This window comes from Rhododendron vialii, chromosome 3a (genome assembly GCF_030253575.1).
Source record: "Rhododendron vialii isolate Sample 1 chromosome 3a, ASM3025357v1".
NCBI lineage: Eukaryota > Viridiplantae > Streptophyta > Magnoliopsida > Ericales > Ericaceae > Rhododendron > Rhododendron vialii.
In genome coordinates, this window is record NC_080559.1 from 877,815 (window position 1) to 899,643 (window position 21,829).

Sequence of the window (21,829 nt, forward strand, 5' to 3'; positions counted from 1 at the left end):
AGCTATATGCCTGAGAACAAGAACCTTTTCTAGCACAAATGAGGACATAATCAACACCCACCCGAGTGGCGTTACAACTTTCTCAATAAAACTACTGAAGAGTACATAATCCAAAAGTATGCTCATGTCCTGCTGAAAGGTGTGTGCCGTCTTGCTCACACAAGGATTTCGTGCCTGTGAGTCTGTTGAAAATTACTACATATATTTGACAAGGTTTAAACATTCACCTAAACTACCAAACACCATTTCAATTCCCAATAAATTAAATGTGAGTTTCAGGTAAAATTATGTGAATTGGAATACTTCCGCGCAAAGTTGTGTAAACACCAAAAGAATCAGGGCCCCAATTGGCTCTACAGTTGCACTACACACAACACGAAACCACAACGGCAAGTAGAACCATCTCTATAACTTCAACGTCCATCAATATAGCTCTCTCGGGACCATGTCTATAGCCCCTTGCATAAATTCAACATACAGATGTGTAGAACAGCAGAGCAAGTTTTCAAAGCCTAGAATAGTATTTTCCATGTCTCTATCTCTGTGATTCAACACGTCAACTGACAAAAACACAATTTTGAATCTCAAAAGGCAGTAACTACAACGTGATAAAAGTAGTGGAAAAAGTCATCTTACACTTTCCAAGAACAAACCATTTAACTGATCAGTTGCAGTGCAATTATTCATTTGATCAGCAAATACACATGCAATCATGTGCCAACGCATGCAGACAATACTGTGATTCAAGGAAATGAGTAACATACTTATCACGGCTGAACAACCGGAGAAGAAAGAAAATGAATTACAAGAACAAGAACACAGTACTGCAGTGGGTACCTTCAGTAGAGGAAATTTTAAGGATAATACATCGATCATCATCCTGGTTTCATTTGTATTCGGTGCAAAAGCCAAATACTCATTCTTGACCGCCAATAACTCCAAAACTTGAACTAAAGTAGAGGAAATTTCAACTTGTCCCACCTCAACAAACATCTCCTTTTGAATGTAACTGCCCATAATTTTCGTAAGACAACTATGTTAATCACTTACCACAGAGCCATAAAAGCAGGAAATTTACATATTGATTCAAATAAATGGTCTGTTCCCTAATACCTAAAGGTTTTAGAGTAAATACAGAATACTTTTCAAACATTCTCAGACATTAAGGCCTGAGGCTCAAATTGACACCTCTTTAACAGATACGGAGTAAAACAAATTCACAAACATAGAAGTGTCACTACACACAAGCCATATATAATAGCTTAAGCTTTAGGTGTGCACTTTTTAAGACCGCATTTAGAAAGCAATTATGTTGATATTCTTCTTCTATCCTTTTCTTTCACCCAAATCCTTAATTTGGTGGCTTAGCAAAACCCAGGAAAAAAATTCAATGGAAATCTCTTACATCCTAGTTCTGCAACTTCGGATGTCCCGAAATGCATATCCACTTTGAAAAGTCAAAGCACAAAACTCCTTTACTTTTGCACCGTTCTCTCTTACAAATGGTCATGAATAATTTATATGAGGGGACAAAGGGGAGATATCAGAAATCAATACCTTCTAATTTGAGTTACAGTGCAATAAATTCATGTCCCCTTAAAAAAATGAACAGACATAATAACATTCTGGGACAAAGCGAATGCAATATACATATATACATATCAATTTCTGGGCCAGAAAACAAAAGCCTCCATAAATCTCGACCAAAGACAAGTAGGAAAGTTTGCATTTCTCTCATTAACTTCATCATTAAAGCAACAACTGCTTAAGAAATCTGAAGGAAAAAAAAATCAACAACATGGACTTTTGAAATAGGGCAATAGATACATACGGCTGTGCTGGATGAAGTTGTGTATTAACTTGGGTCCTTACAACAATTAGCATGAGCATTACAACAGTTGGAAGCACTATCTGCCAGCACAGAAACAAATAGAACAATTTGGTGCCATAGCATCTAAGAAAACTGACATATAAAAAATTACAATTCATCAACCAACTTCCATGTAAAATCATCTAACATGACACAAGAAACAAGAAGTTGGTGCAGGAGATGTGATGATCAAATCAAGTAAATATACTCTAGCAGTTTTTCTTTTCATAAGTAGCACAATAAACAACACATACGCATTTTTTAAATATCTCAATCAAACCCAAATATAAAGAGAGAGAAAAATCGACGAGTGTAATTGCCTGGCCACATAGTAACTTGTTTGGTTTATTGATGACAATAGTTTAAGGGAAGTAACCATTTTCTTTGGCAAGTTTTCATGTTCTTTTGCTTCCTGGTTATACTATTGTCAAGTCCAATTGTACAAAGCCTGTAAATATAACTACAAACTAATCTAGGATCAAGCTGGAAGACAATTGCAACTACTAAATGACACAAACCATAAGTCTCGGCCAAGCCTTTAGGGCGGCAATGGGTGCGCAGAGAAAACCTAGAATAGATAATATCGAGTCCTCTAACTGAGAATGGCTAGGCCAGGAACTTGATTGTCAGTCAAACAATTTCTCTATTAAGACATGGATAATGCATAGTGTGTTAGTTGCAGGATCCTCCTAGTGACATGATTCTCTGTTAAGATATTATCGTGGTCCAAACGCGTTGTACAATAAAATTTCGTGATCCAAACAATTTCTCTATTAAGATATTATCATGATCCAAACGCCTCCTAAGAAAATGCAAAACTAAGATGTAGACAACCACATAAGAATGGAACCCAATACAATGCATAGCATCATTAAACGAATGCAATAATAAAATAGACTCTGCTAATACCTTCCTCGCTGTACCGGACAAACGATGGTGCACAATGTCATCCAACCATGCACTCAGCTGGAAATTATAATTCCACTCCACGACATAACCCAAGGATAAAATATCTTGACTCCAGCATATTTGTGAACGAAACTTCTTCTTTTTTTCAGTTTTTTTTTTTTTTTTTTGTATTGTATTCAAGATGGCATGTTCCCCTACTTTCTGAGAAGGCTACATCCTCTGCATTCCCATTTGCATCAAGAATTGAATAGACTCTACCATGGGTATTGAAATGGTCATCTTCTTCCTTGCCGAAAACCTTACAAATGGTGTAGAAAGAACCATGAATCTATCAGTACAAAAATCACATTATTTGTAACTGTGCAAAATAAATTCAATCAATTAAAAGATCACTCACTATCTTCAGACAACCATAAGAATGAGAAGGTGTTTGTACCTCGCCATCGGAATGATACAAACGAAAAATGAGACCCAACCGTGAATCCACACAAAAATAGAATCAGGAAACACAGAACTGATAAAACAACAGATGCAAAGAGAACAGAATTAGCAAACACAGAACTGATAAAAAAAAAAAACACATCAAAACCTTTGTCCACTTATAATACACGAACACATCAAAACTCTAAAAGAATTCCTGGTTTCACATCACTAAAAGAAACGAAATCTCATTAGGGCACCAAAATAGGGCAAACCCCTGTGGGGATTTGAAGTTTTAGATCTACAAATCTATGAAACCACACTTTTTACAGATGCATATAATATATATATTATCTATATATTGAAGAGTAAACGATTATTATACCTTTCGTCGCCGAGGAACAAGGCCCTGTCTCCATTTTCAGTATCCCAGCACCGAACGACCCTGAGGTTTCGCGGGGGCCACAGTAACGCAACCAGCCGGTCATCGCCGATGAGCGGGCGGAAGCGGACATTTAGTTTCTTAGCTTTCCGATTGGCAGCCTCCTCCTCTTTCTTTTTTCCTTCTCTTCGTTTCAGGAGTTGAACAATGAAGGTGGAGAGAGAGAGAAGGAGGAGACGAACAGCTGTTGGGAGACAGCTACACGCGACCTGCCATAGATGAGAAGGTAGAAAGACAAAAATGACCCCAGACAAAACTTAAAATACCGGACGGATAAAGACAAAATAGTGTAGCTTTATTGGGGACACATACGGAATTGTTGAAAAGTCCGAAAACCCAAATTAGTAATTTGGAAATTCACCAAACAGTGTCCTGTCCCTACCACAAAACAGGCGAAAAGACACAAATGCCCCTGTCCATTTTACTGGAGCCTCTCCCACCCAGGGACCCAATTGGAAAATCATGCAAAAATTGGCCCGCCAGGAAATTGAATTCTTCCCTCTATTACTCCGGAGGTTGAAAAGGAACATACAGGGTCAACTCATGCATTTCTATCAGGTAACCAAGAGGGAAGAAGCATGCACAAATGTACAGTTTACAGTTTACAGAGTACAGTCTACTTATTCAAATCACATGATATAATTGACAATAGAGAGGGAAATATTGAGGCAAACAAACGCTAAACACGTGAAAGCAAATGTTAATAACATAGGCTAGCTGAAAATCAAGGATCTACCTCATCTAAGCTATCAAAACCACAAGTGAAAAGAACTGCATGAAATAAATAAATAAGAAGTGGCTAAACTAAAGAAAGAAAAAACCAATGCACATTCCTAATTGGTTAATGATTAGAAAGAATCCTACAGAAAAAGGTAAACATCAGCACGGTATGGGGAGGAAGGTTCAACAGCTAACAAAGTAGCTGGGCAGTCAGAGACTCAGAATTGGTTTAGTCAAGAGGATTTATACCATGATTCTTTATATATTTAACCACCAGTTTGGCAGGCAAAAAAATGATTGCCAAATCTAGAATCCCTTGTTTAGTGTACACCACGGGATTGCAAAACTAAATGCTAAGATTAAAGAATCTTCCCACCCAAGAACTTCAGATTAAATTTGACAAAGAAAGTATGGAGACCACATCTTGTGAGATCAAGATAAAAGATCCGTCTATTGCGCCACTTTATTAGAAGGCTGCCGAGGTTGGGTAGAATGTGTGAAACAGGAAACTAAAGTGAACTATCACCTTATGCAAAAGAACTATAGCAGAGAAGCAGCATTTTCCAACCACAGTGATGGCTAGAGATCTGCATTGACTAATTACTTGCATTATTTCTATTTAGCCAAGAATAGAATCAAGACATTCTCCTTTTCAGGGCTTTCACTCCTCCATCTAGATCCCAGACTTGTGGAAAGTTAAAGGTGCCTTTCCTAAGAATATACTTCAGGCCCTGTTACCTCTATCTTCACAAAGAAAGAGAGGCAGTAATCACTTGTAACTGAAGTCTTACTTACAATATTATATCCATTTTCCCACTTCTTTGGTTATTAGCTAATTTTATAATTTTTCTCCAAGGGCAGCCGCGAGCCATTCAAGCATGAATATATGTTGCCACAGACTCATTCAAAAACAAAAGAACAAAGCTCAAGCTTATTATAAGATATTACAAGGGTATATCAAGATGATGTATCAACATCAGGAGTTGAGTACCTAAATGGTACCTGCCAAAGAGAGAGAGTACCTAAATGGTACCTGCCAAAGAGAGGGAGAGGGAGAGGGCTTACTGATACACGTCGATGACCACTTAACGAAGATTGCATTAGCCTAGTCAATTTAGAGTCCCTCTATGGTACATGAGTAGCCCTCCTGTCTGTCAACTTTGATATAACCTGAGCCAACATCAGTTCACTGAGTCCGGTCTGCGAAATGCAAATACAGAAACCACTAGAAATCACATGGTTCTGCCTCTGCAAAGGCATTTAATGACATAGAACTGATAGAAGTCACAAGTCACCAATGATCATGTAAAAAAAATGTAGAGTCGTAGACTACAACATTGGGCGGGATAATCTGTTGCAGTCATTCATGTAAAAGATATTCAAACAAAAACAGAAGTAATAGGGCCGAGATACATTGATCAGACAACTCAACTGAATACGACGCCCCAATATAGTTTCAATTTCATAATCTCGCACTTGACGAAATGAAGTCTTACACCTTGATGGTAGTCACTCATTGAGACAACAAAAGGGTTCCATTTGAAATAACTTCAATACGAATCCAGGGAAAAAAAAAAAAAAAAAAAGACTTCTGAGTTCTAATTTTACAGGTAGAAAATAATAGGACAAAAATAGTCATCATTCTTGATAGTAGATCCAAAATAATAGTTCTTTCCAGACAATTAAAACATGCACAAAATGGCATATATAGGATCCAAAGAAAAGTATGCATCTGTTTTCTGAATCAAATCTCACAATTCATAAAGAAGATAAGAGACATGGATGTTTTTTTTTATTATTGAACTTCTTGACTCAGAAAACCAGACTAATTTTGGTGAACAAGTAAACTACCCAGACCTTTTGCTATTGTTATGTCACCAATTGTCTAAGAAGCTTAAGCTATTAGCAAAGGGCCCAAAATTGCATGGTAAGCTCTCCAACAACTTCCCTGAGTCCCTCATGTGTAATTGCATCTTGCGCTTGGAGATGCAAATGTCCATACAAAGAGAGAAGCAAAGTGCAATTAGGAAACAAGCGAAGAAAGTGGGCGGCAATACCACCAACCTAAGCTCGGATACCATGTTAAGTCCCAAATGATCCCAAAAGGTTAAGACGTTAAAACATGGGCCCAACGGAGGATATCAATCTCTCAAACAGCTGTTACATCCCTAGTCATGTAACATCAGTGTTCTAAAAGTCATCCGCCTTGGCCGACTAGTCCCCGCCTAGGCACTAGGCGGTGGTCCAACACCCAGATTAGGCAGCCGACAAGTCGGCTCCATCGGCTGCCTAGTCCCCGCCTAGGCGCTAGGCAGCCAACTAGTGGGTGCCTAGGCACCAAGACTAGCACCTAGAGATTTTTAGATCATTGTGTAACATAGAGAAAATACAATAATAGATCCCATTCTTTCTCACTAGCTTAAGGCTTCCCAACCTCTTTTTTTCTTTTTTCTAGCTTAATGAGAACAAAGAAAATTTCTAAGAGAGGAAAAGTTAAAAGGGGCAAGGGCCTCCACCAAAAAGAAAAACACAAAAGATATTAGAAGCTACATAAGGCTTTCTAATCCCTAGAACTCTAAGATAAACAATTTAAAAAATCAAGAGGCCAAAATGAATCCAAATAATACATTTTGTCTAAGAAACCCCATTAAATACGATTTATCGTCAAAAAACTCCTATCCAACCATATAACCCCCAAAACTGTCGGCAAAGCCGATGCACAACATGTGAACTGAAGAAAGTATCTAGTGCAGAGAGGTAAAGCATACCCCTAATGAAACAAACTGTCAAAGATCGTGACAAGAGTCCAATTTATGGCCACCTTGAGCTTGCAATAGCAAAATGTCTGTCTTTCAATACGTAATACTTATTTCCCTTTAATAGATATATCCCACGATGATAGTCATGCATTACGCATGCAGTAAGAAAGATTAGTTACATGGAATGAACTATAATTTGACAACATTAATAAGACAGTCGTAGACCAAACTACTATGCTAATGAAATAATAAAAATTGAATCCTCACGGTTCCAAGAGTTAGTAGGCTTTTATTGATATAGGATCCTTCTTTTTGACCCACACCAGTAGTTTCGGCCTTCGGGTCGAGCTTTCAGAACCTGCCAGATCGATAAGGTTCTGCACGCATAGCAAGACATAGATCAACTTCACAAAACAATGTTAGCATCATAGAAAAGCCTAAAAGAAGATACTTAGGACCCAAGCTAAACAAATAGCCTACAGATGTAGGCAGAGTGAATAAAAAAGAAGACCAGAAATAAAAGACTCTGAAATATACCAGCTGCGACAAGTTTACTGCCCCACCTTCACAATTATCACCACAAGGGCTACTCTCTATTGTCTGTTAACAAAGCAACGGGGTTCATCAGAAAGGAAACAATGAAAAAACAAAGGACGACAAACAGCTACTAGTATTTGATCGTAGATAAGAAATATCAAATGAAGATCTTCTTCGCAGCAACTTGGTGTGGAACCCCCATTTAACCAAAGCCAAATTTCCTCAAGTCCTTGTTTCAACCTTCTACTTTGAAATGCTCATATATGTGGATCCTTCGAGTGTGCCCAATTTGTTTTAACCTTCTACTTTGAAATGCTCACATATGTGGATCCTTCGAGTGTGCCCAATTTGTTTCAACCTTCTACTTTGAAATGCTCACATATGTGGATCCTTCGAGTGTGCCCAATTTCATGAAATACTCTAGCACACTCTCTTTTCTATATTACGAAAGGATAGTCTTTTTTTCCTTAGTTGCCAATTAAAAAGTACATAACTTCCTCAAGAAAGATGATTCTGGAGGGAAATTTTAGTCAGAACTGGAATGCACTTGCTATTCACATTAAATTGGAAAAATACACTTTTTAACCACAGGTTAACCATCATTCTAATTGGGCCTAGACTCTGGGAAGTTCAGCTAAACCAAGTGAAATTTGAGATAAGTTCAAAATAAATGTACGAATAGATAAAAAGAGCCAAGCAATATCCCTATGTTCATTGGTGTCATGATAGGCATAACCCCACACAAAAGCTATCTAATCTGAAAACGATATAATTTTTTAACTTACAAATAGCTAAAGAAAAGCAACTGAAATGTGATGACTAATGAATCATATTGGACACATAGCCCTACGTTAAGGTTAAAATGAAGCTCACTAATACATAGTTACATACCGGTGTAAGTATCGTATGGCTTCTGCTACTGAGTGTTTGAGTCAATTAAAGTTTGTGGAACCAACGTGTCTGCTCGGTTGTCAGCAAATAAATTTTATCAAGAACTCTGAAAAGAAATTAAGCTATGGCAACAAGGTACATATGTGGAAGAATCACACCCATAAGAACTGAAAATACTAGCAATGTAAAGGAAACCAATCAGAAAACAGATCTACAAATTTTGAAATAGTTCAAAGAATTTTCCTGGTGCTGTTTACAGTATGGAAAATGAATGCAAAACGTTAGTTATGATGGGACTGTAGGGAGGTATTCCCGAACAAGCTCAGATAGAGCCCAAATAGGTGGTACGTGGGACGACGGAATAAGTTAGGATAAGTCGCCGTGGAAGACGGTGGTCGGCAATGAGAACCAATGACATGAGAAGTCATTGGTCCAAGCAGTCAATAGGAACCGATGACATGGGAAGTCATTGGTCCAATAAGCCTGTTCGGCAATGAGAAGGCCAAACAGAGCAAGATTTCCTAAGAAAGCAGCTTTGAGTGTTAAAACAAAAGGAATAATCTAGAAGGATGCAAAACAGTAGTATTCTGTAAGGAATAAGATCCCATGAAAATAGGATCCAGGGAAGAGACCCAACGGGAATAGGATGTTCGGCCAACCATGGAAAGGAGTCCTAAAAGGACTAAGGAAATAAATAGATAAGGGAACGAGAATCCAAAGGATCCTAAGTTTCCTATACGTGATAGGAAACCTAGGGCAACAAGGATGCTTGGGCAGCAAGCATCGTATGCCTATATAAACAGGGTTGACCTAGAAGTAAAACGTAAGCAATAAATTGCATTCAAGCTATTCTCCTACTGATAATTAGGGTTTTCTCCAGTACGTGAAACTAACTGAGGCATCGGAGGACCTTTGCCACGAGAGGCAAAAGTGCGCTCACCCCTTGTCTCTGTTTTGCAGATTAGGGTTCCGACGACGAACTAGGGTTCCGGTCAAGAGGCACAAGAAGCCGTTACAATCTTGTGTTGTTCTAAGCGCCATTCATTTTTGTCCACTTACATTTGGTGCACCCTGTGGGAAACGAAAGAGTTCTCTTTAAAAAACGACCATGGTGGGAGAAGATCCAAAAACGCCGCTTGACCCAAAGAATCTGCTAGGTGGGGGAGGAGATCAACCCCCACCAGGCGCTCCGAGAGAAAGCCTGATGGTGGACATGGGAAGAAGACAACCAGCAAGGGCAACCCCCTGACCGTCTTGGATGATTCCAAGAACATGGAGGGCAGGACGGCCACAGGGTCCACACGGAGGAGTAAATCCCACAGTGAAGGGTTTGCTCGTTTGATCCAAGAGCACCCTGAGAACTTTGGACTTCCACGAAGGAATTCCAGAGAAGATAGGCGGGCCACGGTGGAGTACAAGAAGACTCCTTCACGAAGAAGGGGGAGCAGGAGCCCCACTCCAGGGCGAAAGAGAGCTTCTCCACGAAAACGCAGGAGCAGAAGTCAAAGCCGAACATCGGAGCGGCGAAGGGCTTCTTCAAGAAAAAGGAGCAGAAGCCGAAGTCCCACCCCCGAAGAGGAAGGGACCAGGAAGCACCATAGGGACAGGTACGAGAGACCTGATTCCGATTGGGAAAAGAATGGGGCCAATAAGACGAAAGGACGGAACTATGACTGCATGAGAAGCAGCGCGGAAGGCCCTCAGCAACATAGCATCCTCCCCCTTTGCAAGAAAGTTGCAAGAGGTTGCAAGAGGCAAGGTTGCCGAACAGGGTGAAACATGGCACGTTCATCCCTTACGAGACAAGTGCAAATCCCGTGGCACACATACAACATTACCAGTAGGCTATATTCATGCATGACGAAGATGATGCAATTATGTGCAAGATGTTCCCATCGAGTTTGGGAAAGGTAGCTTTGTCGTGGTTCCATAAGCTAGGTCCGCATTCCATACGAGGATGGAGGCAACTAGCTGAGGACTTCACTGCCGGTTTTTGACGAGCAAAAGGGCCCCGAAAACTTTTGAAAGCCTTCCCGCTATGAAGCAGGGAGTGAACGAACTAATCAGAGATTATGCAAAGAAGTATTGGGAGACTTTCAACGAGATTGAAAGTTGTAGCGAGGAATATGCAATAGCCACATTCAAAATTGGGTTGCTAGTTCGGGGGGAATTATGCCGTTCATTGAACATGAGTTCGGTTGGCACGCTGGCAAAATAAATGGAGCGGATAGAGCAACATGCCAGAATGGAGGATGACATACTCCGCGAGGACGGCAAGGTAGTTACCGGCAGGCCAAGGGGCCCGTCAAGAAGGCGGACAAGCCAGAGCCCAAGACTTATAGGGAAAGAAAGGATTATGGACAGGCTAAGAAAGAACCGTACAGAGAGAAGCAAGCTCTGGACCCTAAGTCTTTCTTTTCAGTAACCATGGTTTGGAAAGAACCAATTTACATGATTTTTTATCGAATAAAGAATCGCCCCTACTTCAAGTGGCCCCCGAGATTGGAAGGAGATAGAGATGCAAAACGAGCTACGAGTTAGCACTGTAGCAACCATAAAGACTGAGGTCACATGACAGAAGATTGTGAGATGTTTAAAAAGCGTCTTGATGATCTAGTGGCTCAAGGATACCTCAAGGAGTTTATCCAAGAGGGACCCAAAGAGAATGGGAGAGCGATGGAGTTGGATTACGAACAAAATCCAAGCGGAGTAATCCAAATGATACATGGATTGGCCACGCCTTATACGAGAATTGAGGTGAGGTTGCTCCAGAGGTAAATCAAGCATGACTAACATGTCATGCAATTGGGAAAGAAAAGAGGACGTGAAGGCGAAGTATGCGACGAGGGCATAGTCTTTACGGATGAGGACCTGGAAGGAGTTCAGGTACCGCATAATGACGCCTTGGTCATAACCCTACGAATTAGGGAATATGACATTGAAAGAATTCTGGTGGATTCAGGAAGTTGCACAGAAGTGCTATATTACGACGCATTTAAAAAGTTAGGACTGACACAGGCGGATTTGGTGCAGTCAATAACCCCTCTGGTTGGATTCGGTGCAGGAGCAGTTTGGCCATTAGGCAAAATAACGTTGCCTGTTTGGGCAGAAACAGTAGTGCTACAAACTGACTTCCTAGTGGTAGATGTTCCATCTTTCTATAACGCAATTATAGAAAGAACGTGGTTGCACAAAATGAGGACGATTTCCTCCACCTACCACCAAATGGTAAAATTTCGGGGGTCTAATGGAGTTGAGAAAATTAGGGGCAACCAGAAAGTGGCACAGCAGTGCTTGATTTCCATAATCAAAAAAGCACCAAAGGCTAAATTGGCCCAAGTTGTGGAGATAGCGTATCAGCTGACCATTGAGGATGTTTGAGGGAACTGCGCCAAGAAGGTGGTCGAAGGTTTGAAGAAGATACAGATCAGTGATCCAAAAAGGTATTTCCTGATTGGGAAAAATTTGAGCAAAAAAGAGGAAGAAGAATTGGTAGGGTTCCTAAAGGAGCACATTGATGTGTTTGCTTGGGTCCCCGAGTAAATGCCTGGGGTGAACGGAAACGTGATTTGTCACCACTTGAATGTGGATCCACAGCACAAACCTGTAATGCAGAAAAAAAGAAGATCAGCCGTATAGCACGTGGATTCTGTTATCGAGGAGATTGACCGCTTGCTAGAAGCCAAAGCCATACGAGAAGTTTACTACCTGGAGTGGTTGTCTTAACATTGTGGTGGTAAAAAAGAACGGCGGAAAGTGCCATGTCTGTGTGGACTTCACTGATTTGAACAAGACATGTCCAAAAGACAGTTTCTCTCTCCCAAGAATTGATCAGTTGGTTGATGCGATTGCACGGTATGGACGGATGAGTTTCCTTGACGCATATTGAGGGTACCACCAAATTGCCATGTTTGAGCCCGATCAGGAGAAGACTTCCTTTATTACATCAAAAGGGCTATACTGCTATAGCGTCATGCCCTTTGGTTTAAGGAATGCCGGAGCAACAGGTTGGCAACGATTATGCTCAAGAAGCTGCTCGGGAAAACTATAGATCTGTACATAGATGATATGGTGATCAAAAGCAAAGATAAGTAGGACCACATAGCCGATCTAAAAGAGGCGTTCAAAATTCTGAGAAAGTACAAACTGAAACTCAACGCCTCAAAATGCGAGTTTGGAGTTAGTTCAGGTAAATTCTTGGGCCACCTAGTGACCATAAGGGGGATAGAGGTGAATCCCGATCAAATAACGGCTTTGTAAAGGCTTCAAAGTCCCAGAACCATGAAGGAGATCCAAAGACTAACAGGAGTGGCCGCAACTCTTAACAGATTTATCAGCCGGTCAAGTGAAAAGTGTAGGCCTTTCTTTCAATTGTTAAAGAAGAGGGAAAGATACGAATGGGGAGCAAAATGCAAACAGGCATTCCAAGACCTGAAGAAGTACTTGGCAGCAGCCTCACTCTTGTCCACTCCTGATCCGGATGAGTCTTTGATTTTGTATTTAGCAGTTTCTGAGCATGCTGTAAGTGTAGTATTATTGAGGAACAAGGGGTCCGAGCAAATCCCCGTGTATTATGTGAGCAAGACATTGCTAGATGCAGAAACGAGATATCTGCCTCTCGAGAAATTGGTCCTGGCACTAAGAATAGTGGCAAGGAAGTTGCCACATTATTTCCAGAGTTATAAGATTGTGGTTTAAACCGAATTTCCGTTGAAGTCATTGCTATGAAAGGCATATATCTCCAGACAAATCTCAACTTGGTCGGTGGAACTTAGTCAATATACTATTGACTATCAGCCGCGCACTGCAATCAAAGGACAGTTGTTGGCGGACTTTGTAGCAAAATTCTCTCCCGCAGTGACTCCCCAACCTCCTACGAGAAAGGAGCAAGCAACTGGGCCACCAGTCAAGAAGGGTAAGGTACCGGCCGAGCAAGATCCCTTGGAATGGAAATTGTTCGTTGACGATTCAACATGTAATACTGGTTCAGGGATTGGGGTTGTGCTTTTTTCTCCTGAAGGAGTAAGGTTGGAATTGTCTGTTCGGCTGGGTTTCAATGCATCGAATAATGTGGCAGAGTACGAGGCACTCTTAGCAGGCTTAAGGAGTGCAAGGACCCTAAAAGTGAAAAGGATAAGGGTGTACTATGATTCATAGCTCGTGGTGAACCAATTGTCCAGGGAATACGAAGCCCAGAATGAAAAGATGGCAGCCTACATGGAGGCCGTCAAGGATCTGCTTGATACTTTTGAGAAGGTTTACATTGAGCAAATCAATTCAGGAGAGAACGCTCACGCGGATTTACTAGCTTGGTTGGCCGCAGCGGTGCCAACCGAGTTCAAGAGAAAGGTGGCAATCGATTACCTTAGTGAGCCTAGTATTGGAAGGAGTATAGAGTTGGTCTTGGACGTGAACCAAAGACCAAGTTGGATGGATCCAATTGTAGAGTTCCTACGAGATGGGACACTCCCCAATGACAAAAAGGAGGCTCATAAGATAAAAACAAAGTCTACACGGTTTTGGCTATCCCATGTAGGAAAGTTGTACAGAAAATCCTTCACACGTTCGTACTACACCCCGAGATGTTGCAGAAGTTCCTCCACGAGATTCATGAGGGAACATGTGGGAGCCATGCTGGGGTAGGTCCATTGCCCACCGAGCAATAACCCAAGGTTATTGGTGGCCACGTATGCAGAGGATGCGGTATACGTGAATCTGTAAAAAGTGTCAAAAGTTTTCACCTATGATTAGAACACTAGCTGAAGATCTGGTGCCATTGACAAGCCCTTGGCCATTTGCACAATGGGGGATGGACATCGTGGATCCACTCCACAAAGCAACTGGAAATCGAAAATTCCTATTGGTAGCAACAAATTATTTCACGAAGTGGATTGAGGCAGAACCCCTGGCCAAAATCACAGAGCCTATGATAGAAAGGTTCATCTGAAAGAGTATTATTACTCGGTTTGGAATCCCCTACTCGTTGATTACCAATAACGGGTCACAATTCCAGAAGAAATTCAAAGCTTTCTTTTCCTAGTACAGGATAAGGAACTAGTACTCTACCCCAGCTTACCCGCAAAGTAATGGGCAAGCAGAGGCATCTAACAAAACCATCCTTGATGGGATCAAGAAAATGTTAGATAAGGCAAAGGGGAAATGGCTTAATGAGCTACCACTGGTCCTGTGGGCACACCGAACAACGCCTAGGAGGTCTACGGGAGAAAATTCTTTGTTTAAAGGACTTCCTTTATTTTCATTCTGTTTTAGGATGCATATGTGATAGTGTGGGAGTTATGAATAAAATTCCTTATTTTTTATTTTGTTAGTTGCAAGGGGTACGAATAACGCCCCTTGAGTTCAAAGATTATGAATAAAATCCTCCTTTGGCAGTACATATGTATTTGAGAAATTTTTTGATCCTTTTGCTCTTGGTGTTTCTTTTTTATTTTCTGTCCATATGAATACGAAGCTTGAATATGCTCACATCTCTTTCTTCCTTTGTATTGGGGAGCAGGGTATGGGCACGAATGCCCTGGCACGTACGAATAAACATATAAATTGGCTAAGTACGAAAACTTAGATTTATCCAAGAATGAAAACTCTTGGGGTGCATACGTGAACATGCACAGTTATCTAAGTATGAATAAACTTAGGAACGTGTCCAAGTATGAACAAACTTGGAGTGCATACGTAAACATGCATAGTTCAGCTAAGTATGAAAACACTTATGCTTTTTTCTAAGTATGGGAAACTTAGAGGCATATGGGCATAATATATCTTAAGTACGAAAACACTTTGATGCATACATGAATATGCACTGATGTCAGAGTATGACAACACTTATGCGTCTGTCTAAGCACGACAAACTTATTGCCAAGAGATAACCTGGAACTAAAAGGTTGGAATACTGCAAAGGCCACGAAGGGCCACCGACAATACTGAAAGGCCAAGAAGGGCCAAGTGAACAATATCTAGGCCAAGCAAGGCCGCGAGACAACTACCAAGTGTTGTGCCACGAAGGGCCAAATACATGTGTTAACAAAACTTATAAAGTACTTGTGCCACTCAGGGCAAAGACCACGGCCACACAGGGCCTGCAAACTGTCTTAAGAAATGAAACTGTCTTAGGGAGATGGTATCATACTTACTCATCAATGGTCAGGTCCAGGACAAGGGGAAGAGTGACTTGTGCAAGCGTGTCTTCCACTATAGTGCTCTCATCATTTGGACCACCACTGGCTTCCTTTTGGCCAGGGTTGGTTGTACCATCTACTTGATCAGCATCAGCAACTTGCTGCTCAGAGACACTGGCATTTAGCTCCCTATCAAGGCTATCCTCCTCCTTCTCAGCAAATTCCTCGTTTGGAATGACAACAGTGCTGGGAAGGTCGTTTTCGGTCCAGAGAGGAGATGACTCAGCTACACCAACCTTTTAGGGCATGCTGCCCAAGCAGCAACCCAGATTTCATCTTGAATTGCAAGCATTTGGGTCTTGTAGCTCTCTGTAGCCACGTTGATTCCTTCATTATAACCCTATTGGAGCGTTGCTTTGGCTTCATTTTTGCTTGACTCGAGCTCTGTGAGAGTCTGGTTCAGATTGTCCTCGGCTTCGTCCAGTTTGCCCTTCAGTTCATCCACCATTCCACGTGCTTGATCTCTCTCTTTCGAGCCTGGTGATTGTGCATTGCAACTTGGTGCTTTCACTGGCCAGCCTAGCACGCTGAGGCTCTACTTGGCCGAGTTTTTGGGCCATTGCCACCATTTTCTGAATAGACTGGACAAGCATACATGTATTAATAATAGGTATTAAGGTTCTAAGACATGGAAAGCAAGGTAAGGGGGCAAACCTTAACACTGTTGACCATGAAAGAGCTGAGGAGCTTGTCAAGAGAATTCTCCACCTCCCTCTGCCTGTCCCCGGGCAAAAGGAATGCTTGAGATAGGGCCAATACGGTGTCTTTGGACTCCGCACTGTCCCGAACACTTACGGGGCGATTTCCGTGGGACAGTCGGGGGGTGGAACAGAGGCAGAGGATCTACGAGTGGTAAGGGTTCCTTCAGGTGGAGCAGTCCCTGTTGAAGGGGAATCGAGGAGTGGACGTTTGTCACGATGACCCTCAGCAACCTCACTTGGATGAAAACCTGGTGGAACGTCAGTTTGAACTGAGGCTCGACGGCCGTGGCCTTGAGAACCATCGTGGCCATGAATAGTGCCACGACCACGACCGTGTCTAGGAAGGGTGAGTAGGTTACTAAGGTTGATCGGCTGATTCATTTCTTGTGGTGGAGGGGAAGGAGTGTAACCACTGGAAAATGAAGTGGAGGTTCCTTGGCTAGTTGGATGGGCTCGTCGGGAATTGGAGGAGTGTGAGATCGACTGTCTTCCTTGAACGGGATTTGAGGAGGAAGGGCCTAGGAGCTCTGGATTATTTGCTGCACGGGTACAACGGTCAATGAATCCGCCGTACGATGCCCTGTAGCTGAGGAGCATTTGCGCTGCTCTTGCTCAGCCCGCGAGATGTGTTCCTTGTCCGTTGAAAGCCAAGGCACAATTGATATCAGTCACGTGGACTTGCGGGGTGATAATATCATGACCCTGGTTGACATTAGTGGCTGCAAAGAAGAATGCAACAGAACAAATTAGCAAAGTATGAATAAACTTTGAGTATTGAGAACACAATAGGTAAAAGAAACTAACGTGGTCGCCCAAATCTGTGAGGGGCATGGAAACCTATCACTTAGCCATCCTCATTTCTGGGCTCGACGTTCCCCGTGATGATAAGAAAATCATCATCATCCCCCCGAACAGAGTTAGGAAGCTCAAGGACAAGTTTCTTCCTAGAATCCCTACTCTTCAGATGGTAAGTAAGGGCATCCTTGGTTCTGGAAATACTATAACAACCCTAAAGAAATTGATTGATGGAATTTATACCCATAACAACCCTAAAGAAATTGGCTGAGACATGCATTAGGGAAAGCCTGTGATGGGCCAGAACCTGGCGGAGCAAAGGAGCCAAGGGAAACCTAACCCCGCCTTCTACGATGGCGACGATTGGGATATGGAGAGTGTCGTTATTAGGACACTCACGGACGGCGTCTTCAGGAGCGAGTACAGTGGCTACATCGTCAGGAATCTCGTAGCGAGATCCAAAATTGGCCATGGCCTGAGGGGTTATTGCAATGACGCCAAGTAGAGTTTTTTTTTTTCAGATGAAAGTAGCGGGGGTGAAGAAACCCTAGACGAAGGGAAAACCCTAATCAACGAAAGAAATAGGGCAGAATGGGGAGCGATGACTTACGGATTAACAGTTGAAGTCCTTAGTGCAGAAAGGAAGGGGCCTTGAGATGGTAATCAGTGCTCCAATGGCGGTTATGCGCAACTCTTCGTTTTGCAGAGGGAGTCTAGAGAGAATGAGGTTTCAAAATGGGACGAAATCCCACATATACTCTAAGGAAAGCGGGGAGGCATATGTGAAACGTCACCCAGACGCCGTTTGGGCGTCCCGTTGCACGAAGGATGTCCATTCGCATTTAATGAGGGCGGTACGAAGCATGCCACGTGTAAAGGTAAGTGCAGGGAAAGCATGACCAGCCCAAGAGATGGGATGTTTGGCCTAGCTTAATGATGGAAGTTGCACCAACTCTATGGAACAAGGTGAAGGAGTATCATGGTTTTGCTCGGTATTTGGGAGCTTTGCCCGTCATTTGAGTTAAAATAACGAGTAAAGCTGTGGAACAATTGTAGGGAGGTATTCCCGAACAAGCTCAGATAGAGCCCAAACAGGTGGTACGTGGGACCATAGAATAAGTTAGGATAAGTCGCCGTGGAAGACGGTGGTCGGCGATCTAAGGAAGAGACCCAACAAGAATGGGATGTTCGGCCAGCCATGGAAAGGAGTCCTAAAAGGACTAAGGAAATAAATAGATAAAGGAACGAGATTCCAGATGATCTTGGTTTCCAATACGTGATAGGAAACCTAGGGCAACAAGGATGCTTGGGCAACAAGAATTGTATGCCTATATAAACAGGGTTAACCTAGAAGTAAAACGTACACAATACATTGCATTCAAGCTATTCTCCTACTGATAATTAGGGTTTTCTCCGGTACGTGAAACTTAGGCATCGGAGGGCCTTTGCCAAAAGAGGCAAAGGTGCGCTCACCCCTTGTCTGTTTTGCAGATTAGGGTTCCGATGACGAACTAGGGTTCCGGTCAAGAGGCACGAGAAGCCGTTACAATCTTGTGCTGTCCTAAGTGCCATTCGTTTTGTCCACTTACAGGGACAACCATTGACATATGAACTATTTTAGAGCGACAAAAAGTTCAAAATAATATCCTATAGGAAAAAACCCATCTTGAATCAAATAACTTTCTTCCCCTCAAGGAAGAAGATAAGCACTTTTCTTTCTTTCTTTCTTTCTTTGCTTTTGTTTCAGGATCACTAGTTTGAGACCTTCATGGGCAATTAGTTCATTAAATAAGCACTTTTCTTTCTATCTTTCTTTGTTTTTATTTCAAGTAGGGTTGGACTGGTCATATGTGGCAAGATGTGAAGATAACATCAGATACACATGAGCAGAAATGAGATAAAGTCAAAATGAGCTCTTGGTAATCTTTGAAAAGCTACAGCAGGAAGACAAAAGACTTGTAGAGTTTGAGGTGGTGAGAAATGAAAACACATTAATTAAGCATGAACTCAAACAAGAAAAAAAGTGAAAAGGAATATATGGGACTAGCACAATTTGCTGAGACACTTAAACGGCCAACATTTAAAAGACTTGAGTTGAACTTTAACAAAGGTTCCTTTCCAAATTAACGCTTGAATCAGTACTTAATGCACAAAAAAATTGCATGTTTCCATCGTAGTAGTGACTTCACTTGGAAATAACTTCAGTCAAGCTGGACTGAAGTTCATGCATTATCCCTTCCAACCATGGAGTCATATAATTTAGTCACACCCAAAGTGACTCAATTCCTCCCTCCGTTTAGTAATGAATTCACTCTAAGAAAGCTAAATTGTTACTTCAGCTATGTTCTTGTCTAGTTTGTCCCCCACTGCTGAGGTCAAGTTTGAAATAGTCAAAGGAAACCAAAATGTGTCGACCAATCCTCTTCCATGTCTAATAAATCATGGGTCTTACACCTCTAACAACAGAAACCGACATTGGGGGTGCGTGCAGGGGCAAAGTATTCTAAGTGAAGATGCTGAGCATGATTTGATTAAGGTGATTCTAGCCACAAAGAGATACAGCAATCTTCCAACGAACCTATAGGCTATAGTGCATCCCCTTTGGGGGTGGGTGCAGTGGCTTTTAGTTTTAATGTCATCTTTTGAATAAGAATTTCATGGATTTTGTTATTCGTGCTAGGTTGTCTCAATGTTTTGTTAAGAATATGGCTTAATATTGTCTTTTTAACAGGGATTTCGTTTATTCTATTATTCGGGCTTGGTTGCCTCAATTCTGTTTTGTAATGGATAGCGTCCCACATATGCACTGAAATTAGGGCTTTGGCTTTAGCATAGTCTTGTAGAATCCTAAAAGTTCATGTGACCTTTTGCTCTCCTCATTTTTTTGGTTAATTATGGTTGGATTAGTTGGCTGAAGTTTCTGTTTGGTTAGATTTGGTGAGAAACCTGAAAGCTTTCTTTTTCCCAAAACAGCGAAGGGGCTCTTATAGAAGCGACAAATACTTTGTTGTTAAGTTGTTTATGATTTGTCTTTCTTCCACTTACAAAATAAGCACAGTTACACAAGACTGAGTTAGACAAAATAATTTGCCGGGATAGGTCTTTTATTTCATCTTCCATTTTCTAAATCGAACCGGCCTGTTCTTAAAATAAAACGTAAAGGAATTACCAAGACTGTTAGCAACAATAAACAAATATGAACTTAGATTAACAAGAAGGTTAATCAAAGAGAGACAAAGAAACATTCCGTTAAAACTTTCAGCCCGAGGCCATAATAACATGATGTCAAAACGACTTGCTAATTGAAAGATGTGTTCCCCCAGAGTTAAAAGTTCATTTCCAGCGACAGAATGTACAAAGTGCCTGCAAATATGCCAAAAAACACTACCATTAATGCCTTCCATAGCACCACTGACAACATGTTGTGCAGCAACATCGTAGACATGACGTGTGGTGGTTGTAGGGCCAAACACTCCATTTGGAAGCATTAAAATGAGAAAATAATACGTAGTGTTAATCAAGTTGTTTTCATGCATTACTTGGGAAAATTGACCTGAACATAGCCAGAAAACAACAATATGAGCAAGAGCAACAATATGAATTCCTATTGGACGAGCAAAGAACTCTATAGTCATTTTCTTTCAAGCAAAAATTCTACAAATATTCCGAACACAATAAGTTACCATTTCCCTACTTATTCAAACCCTAAAACCCTTTTTAAGTATGGCTTCAAACAGATTGAGTAACTCAGGCTCAGGTTAAGCTTGGATAGCTGAGTGACTGTATGTTTATCCCTCAATTCCACACCCAAAACAACCATAAGGCTCAACCAAATAAATAAGGAAACTTATGGCCCACTGAACTATAAACGAAGGAAACTTATAGCCTTGAGCTCCTCATATTAGGTTGCCCGTTACTCTTGCTTCCCCTACTTGAGGCTGTAACCACCACTTTTCAAAATATAAAGTAAGGGTCCAACCAACAAAAGCTGCATTGTCTTCCAAATATGGCTCCTAAACAGGGATGGAGTGAAAACAGACTTAACCCGCTGCACCAATATCAAAGAAGTGGCTGCTTCAATATTGATCCTGAAAGGCTTCTAATTCTCCCAATTGTGTCAGGTCCAATTTTTAACTTACTGGCGTGACCAAGAAACCCCACGTTTTGCTTGGTGTTACCTTGCCATTATGTGATGTGCTTCCAATGCCAATAATGGAAACCGTGCCATCTTTAAGCAGAACTCTATCTACGACATACACACAGGATCATCATTAGAGACAATATACTCTGTGGTTTTTTGACATCTAGGAGGGACTCTAATAAATTCGTTGGCTTCTCATTCACTCGACTCTTCACAAACGAGTCAGAGATACTTTTCTCTATTGACAAGTTGGCGGTTCTCAAAACAAAAACAAAAAGGCAAAATTCTCTCTTTATACTATCATTTTTGTAAATAAAGAAAAAAAAATCTTCTTGAAACCAGTAAATATCACTCGCAACTCATGTCTTGACAGTTGAGAACTAAACTGTTGCTATAACCTATTGACATGGAAATCACCGGCAAGATAGTAACATCAATACGTACATAT

General features: G+C 41.4%; 1 protein-coding gene and 1 long non-coding RNA gene across 2 annotated transcripts; both read right to left on the reverse strand.

The window, feature by feature from the left end:
* Nucleotides 1-185: 185 nt before the first annotated feature.
* LOC131319335 (uncharacterized) lies at nt 186-5,878 on the reverse strand. Its single transcript, XM_058349541.1, has 7 exons — nt 5,801-5,878; nt 5,695-5,712; nt 5,496-5,609; nt 5,364-5,394; nt 3,585-3,897; nt 637-1,009; nt 186-560 (listed from the first exon to the last, which is right to left on the reverse strand). Exons 1-7 carry the CDS (start codon nt 5,876-5,878, stop codon nt 549-551), a joined length of 939 nt encoding a protein of 312 aa, XP_058205524.1. The 3' UTR covers nt 186-548.
* Nucleotides 5,879-7,209: 1,331 nt separating this feature from the next.
* On the reverse strand, nt 7,210-9,453 carry LOC131320758 (uncharacterized). Its single transcript, XR_009198334.1, has 2 exons — nt 7,658-9,453; nt 7,210-7,497 (listed from the first exon to the last, which is right to left on the reverse strand). It is a non-coding gene; the product is annotated as an uncharacterized LOC131320758 (long non-coding RNA).
* Nucleotides 9,454-21,829: the final 12,376 nt, after the last annotated feature.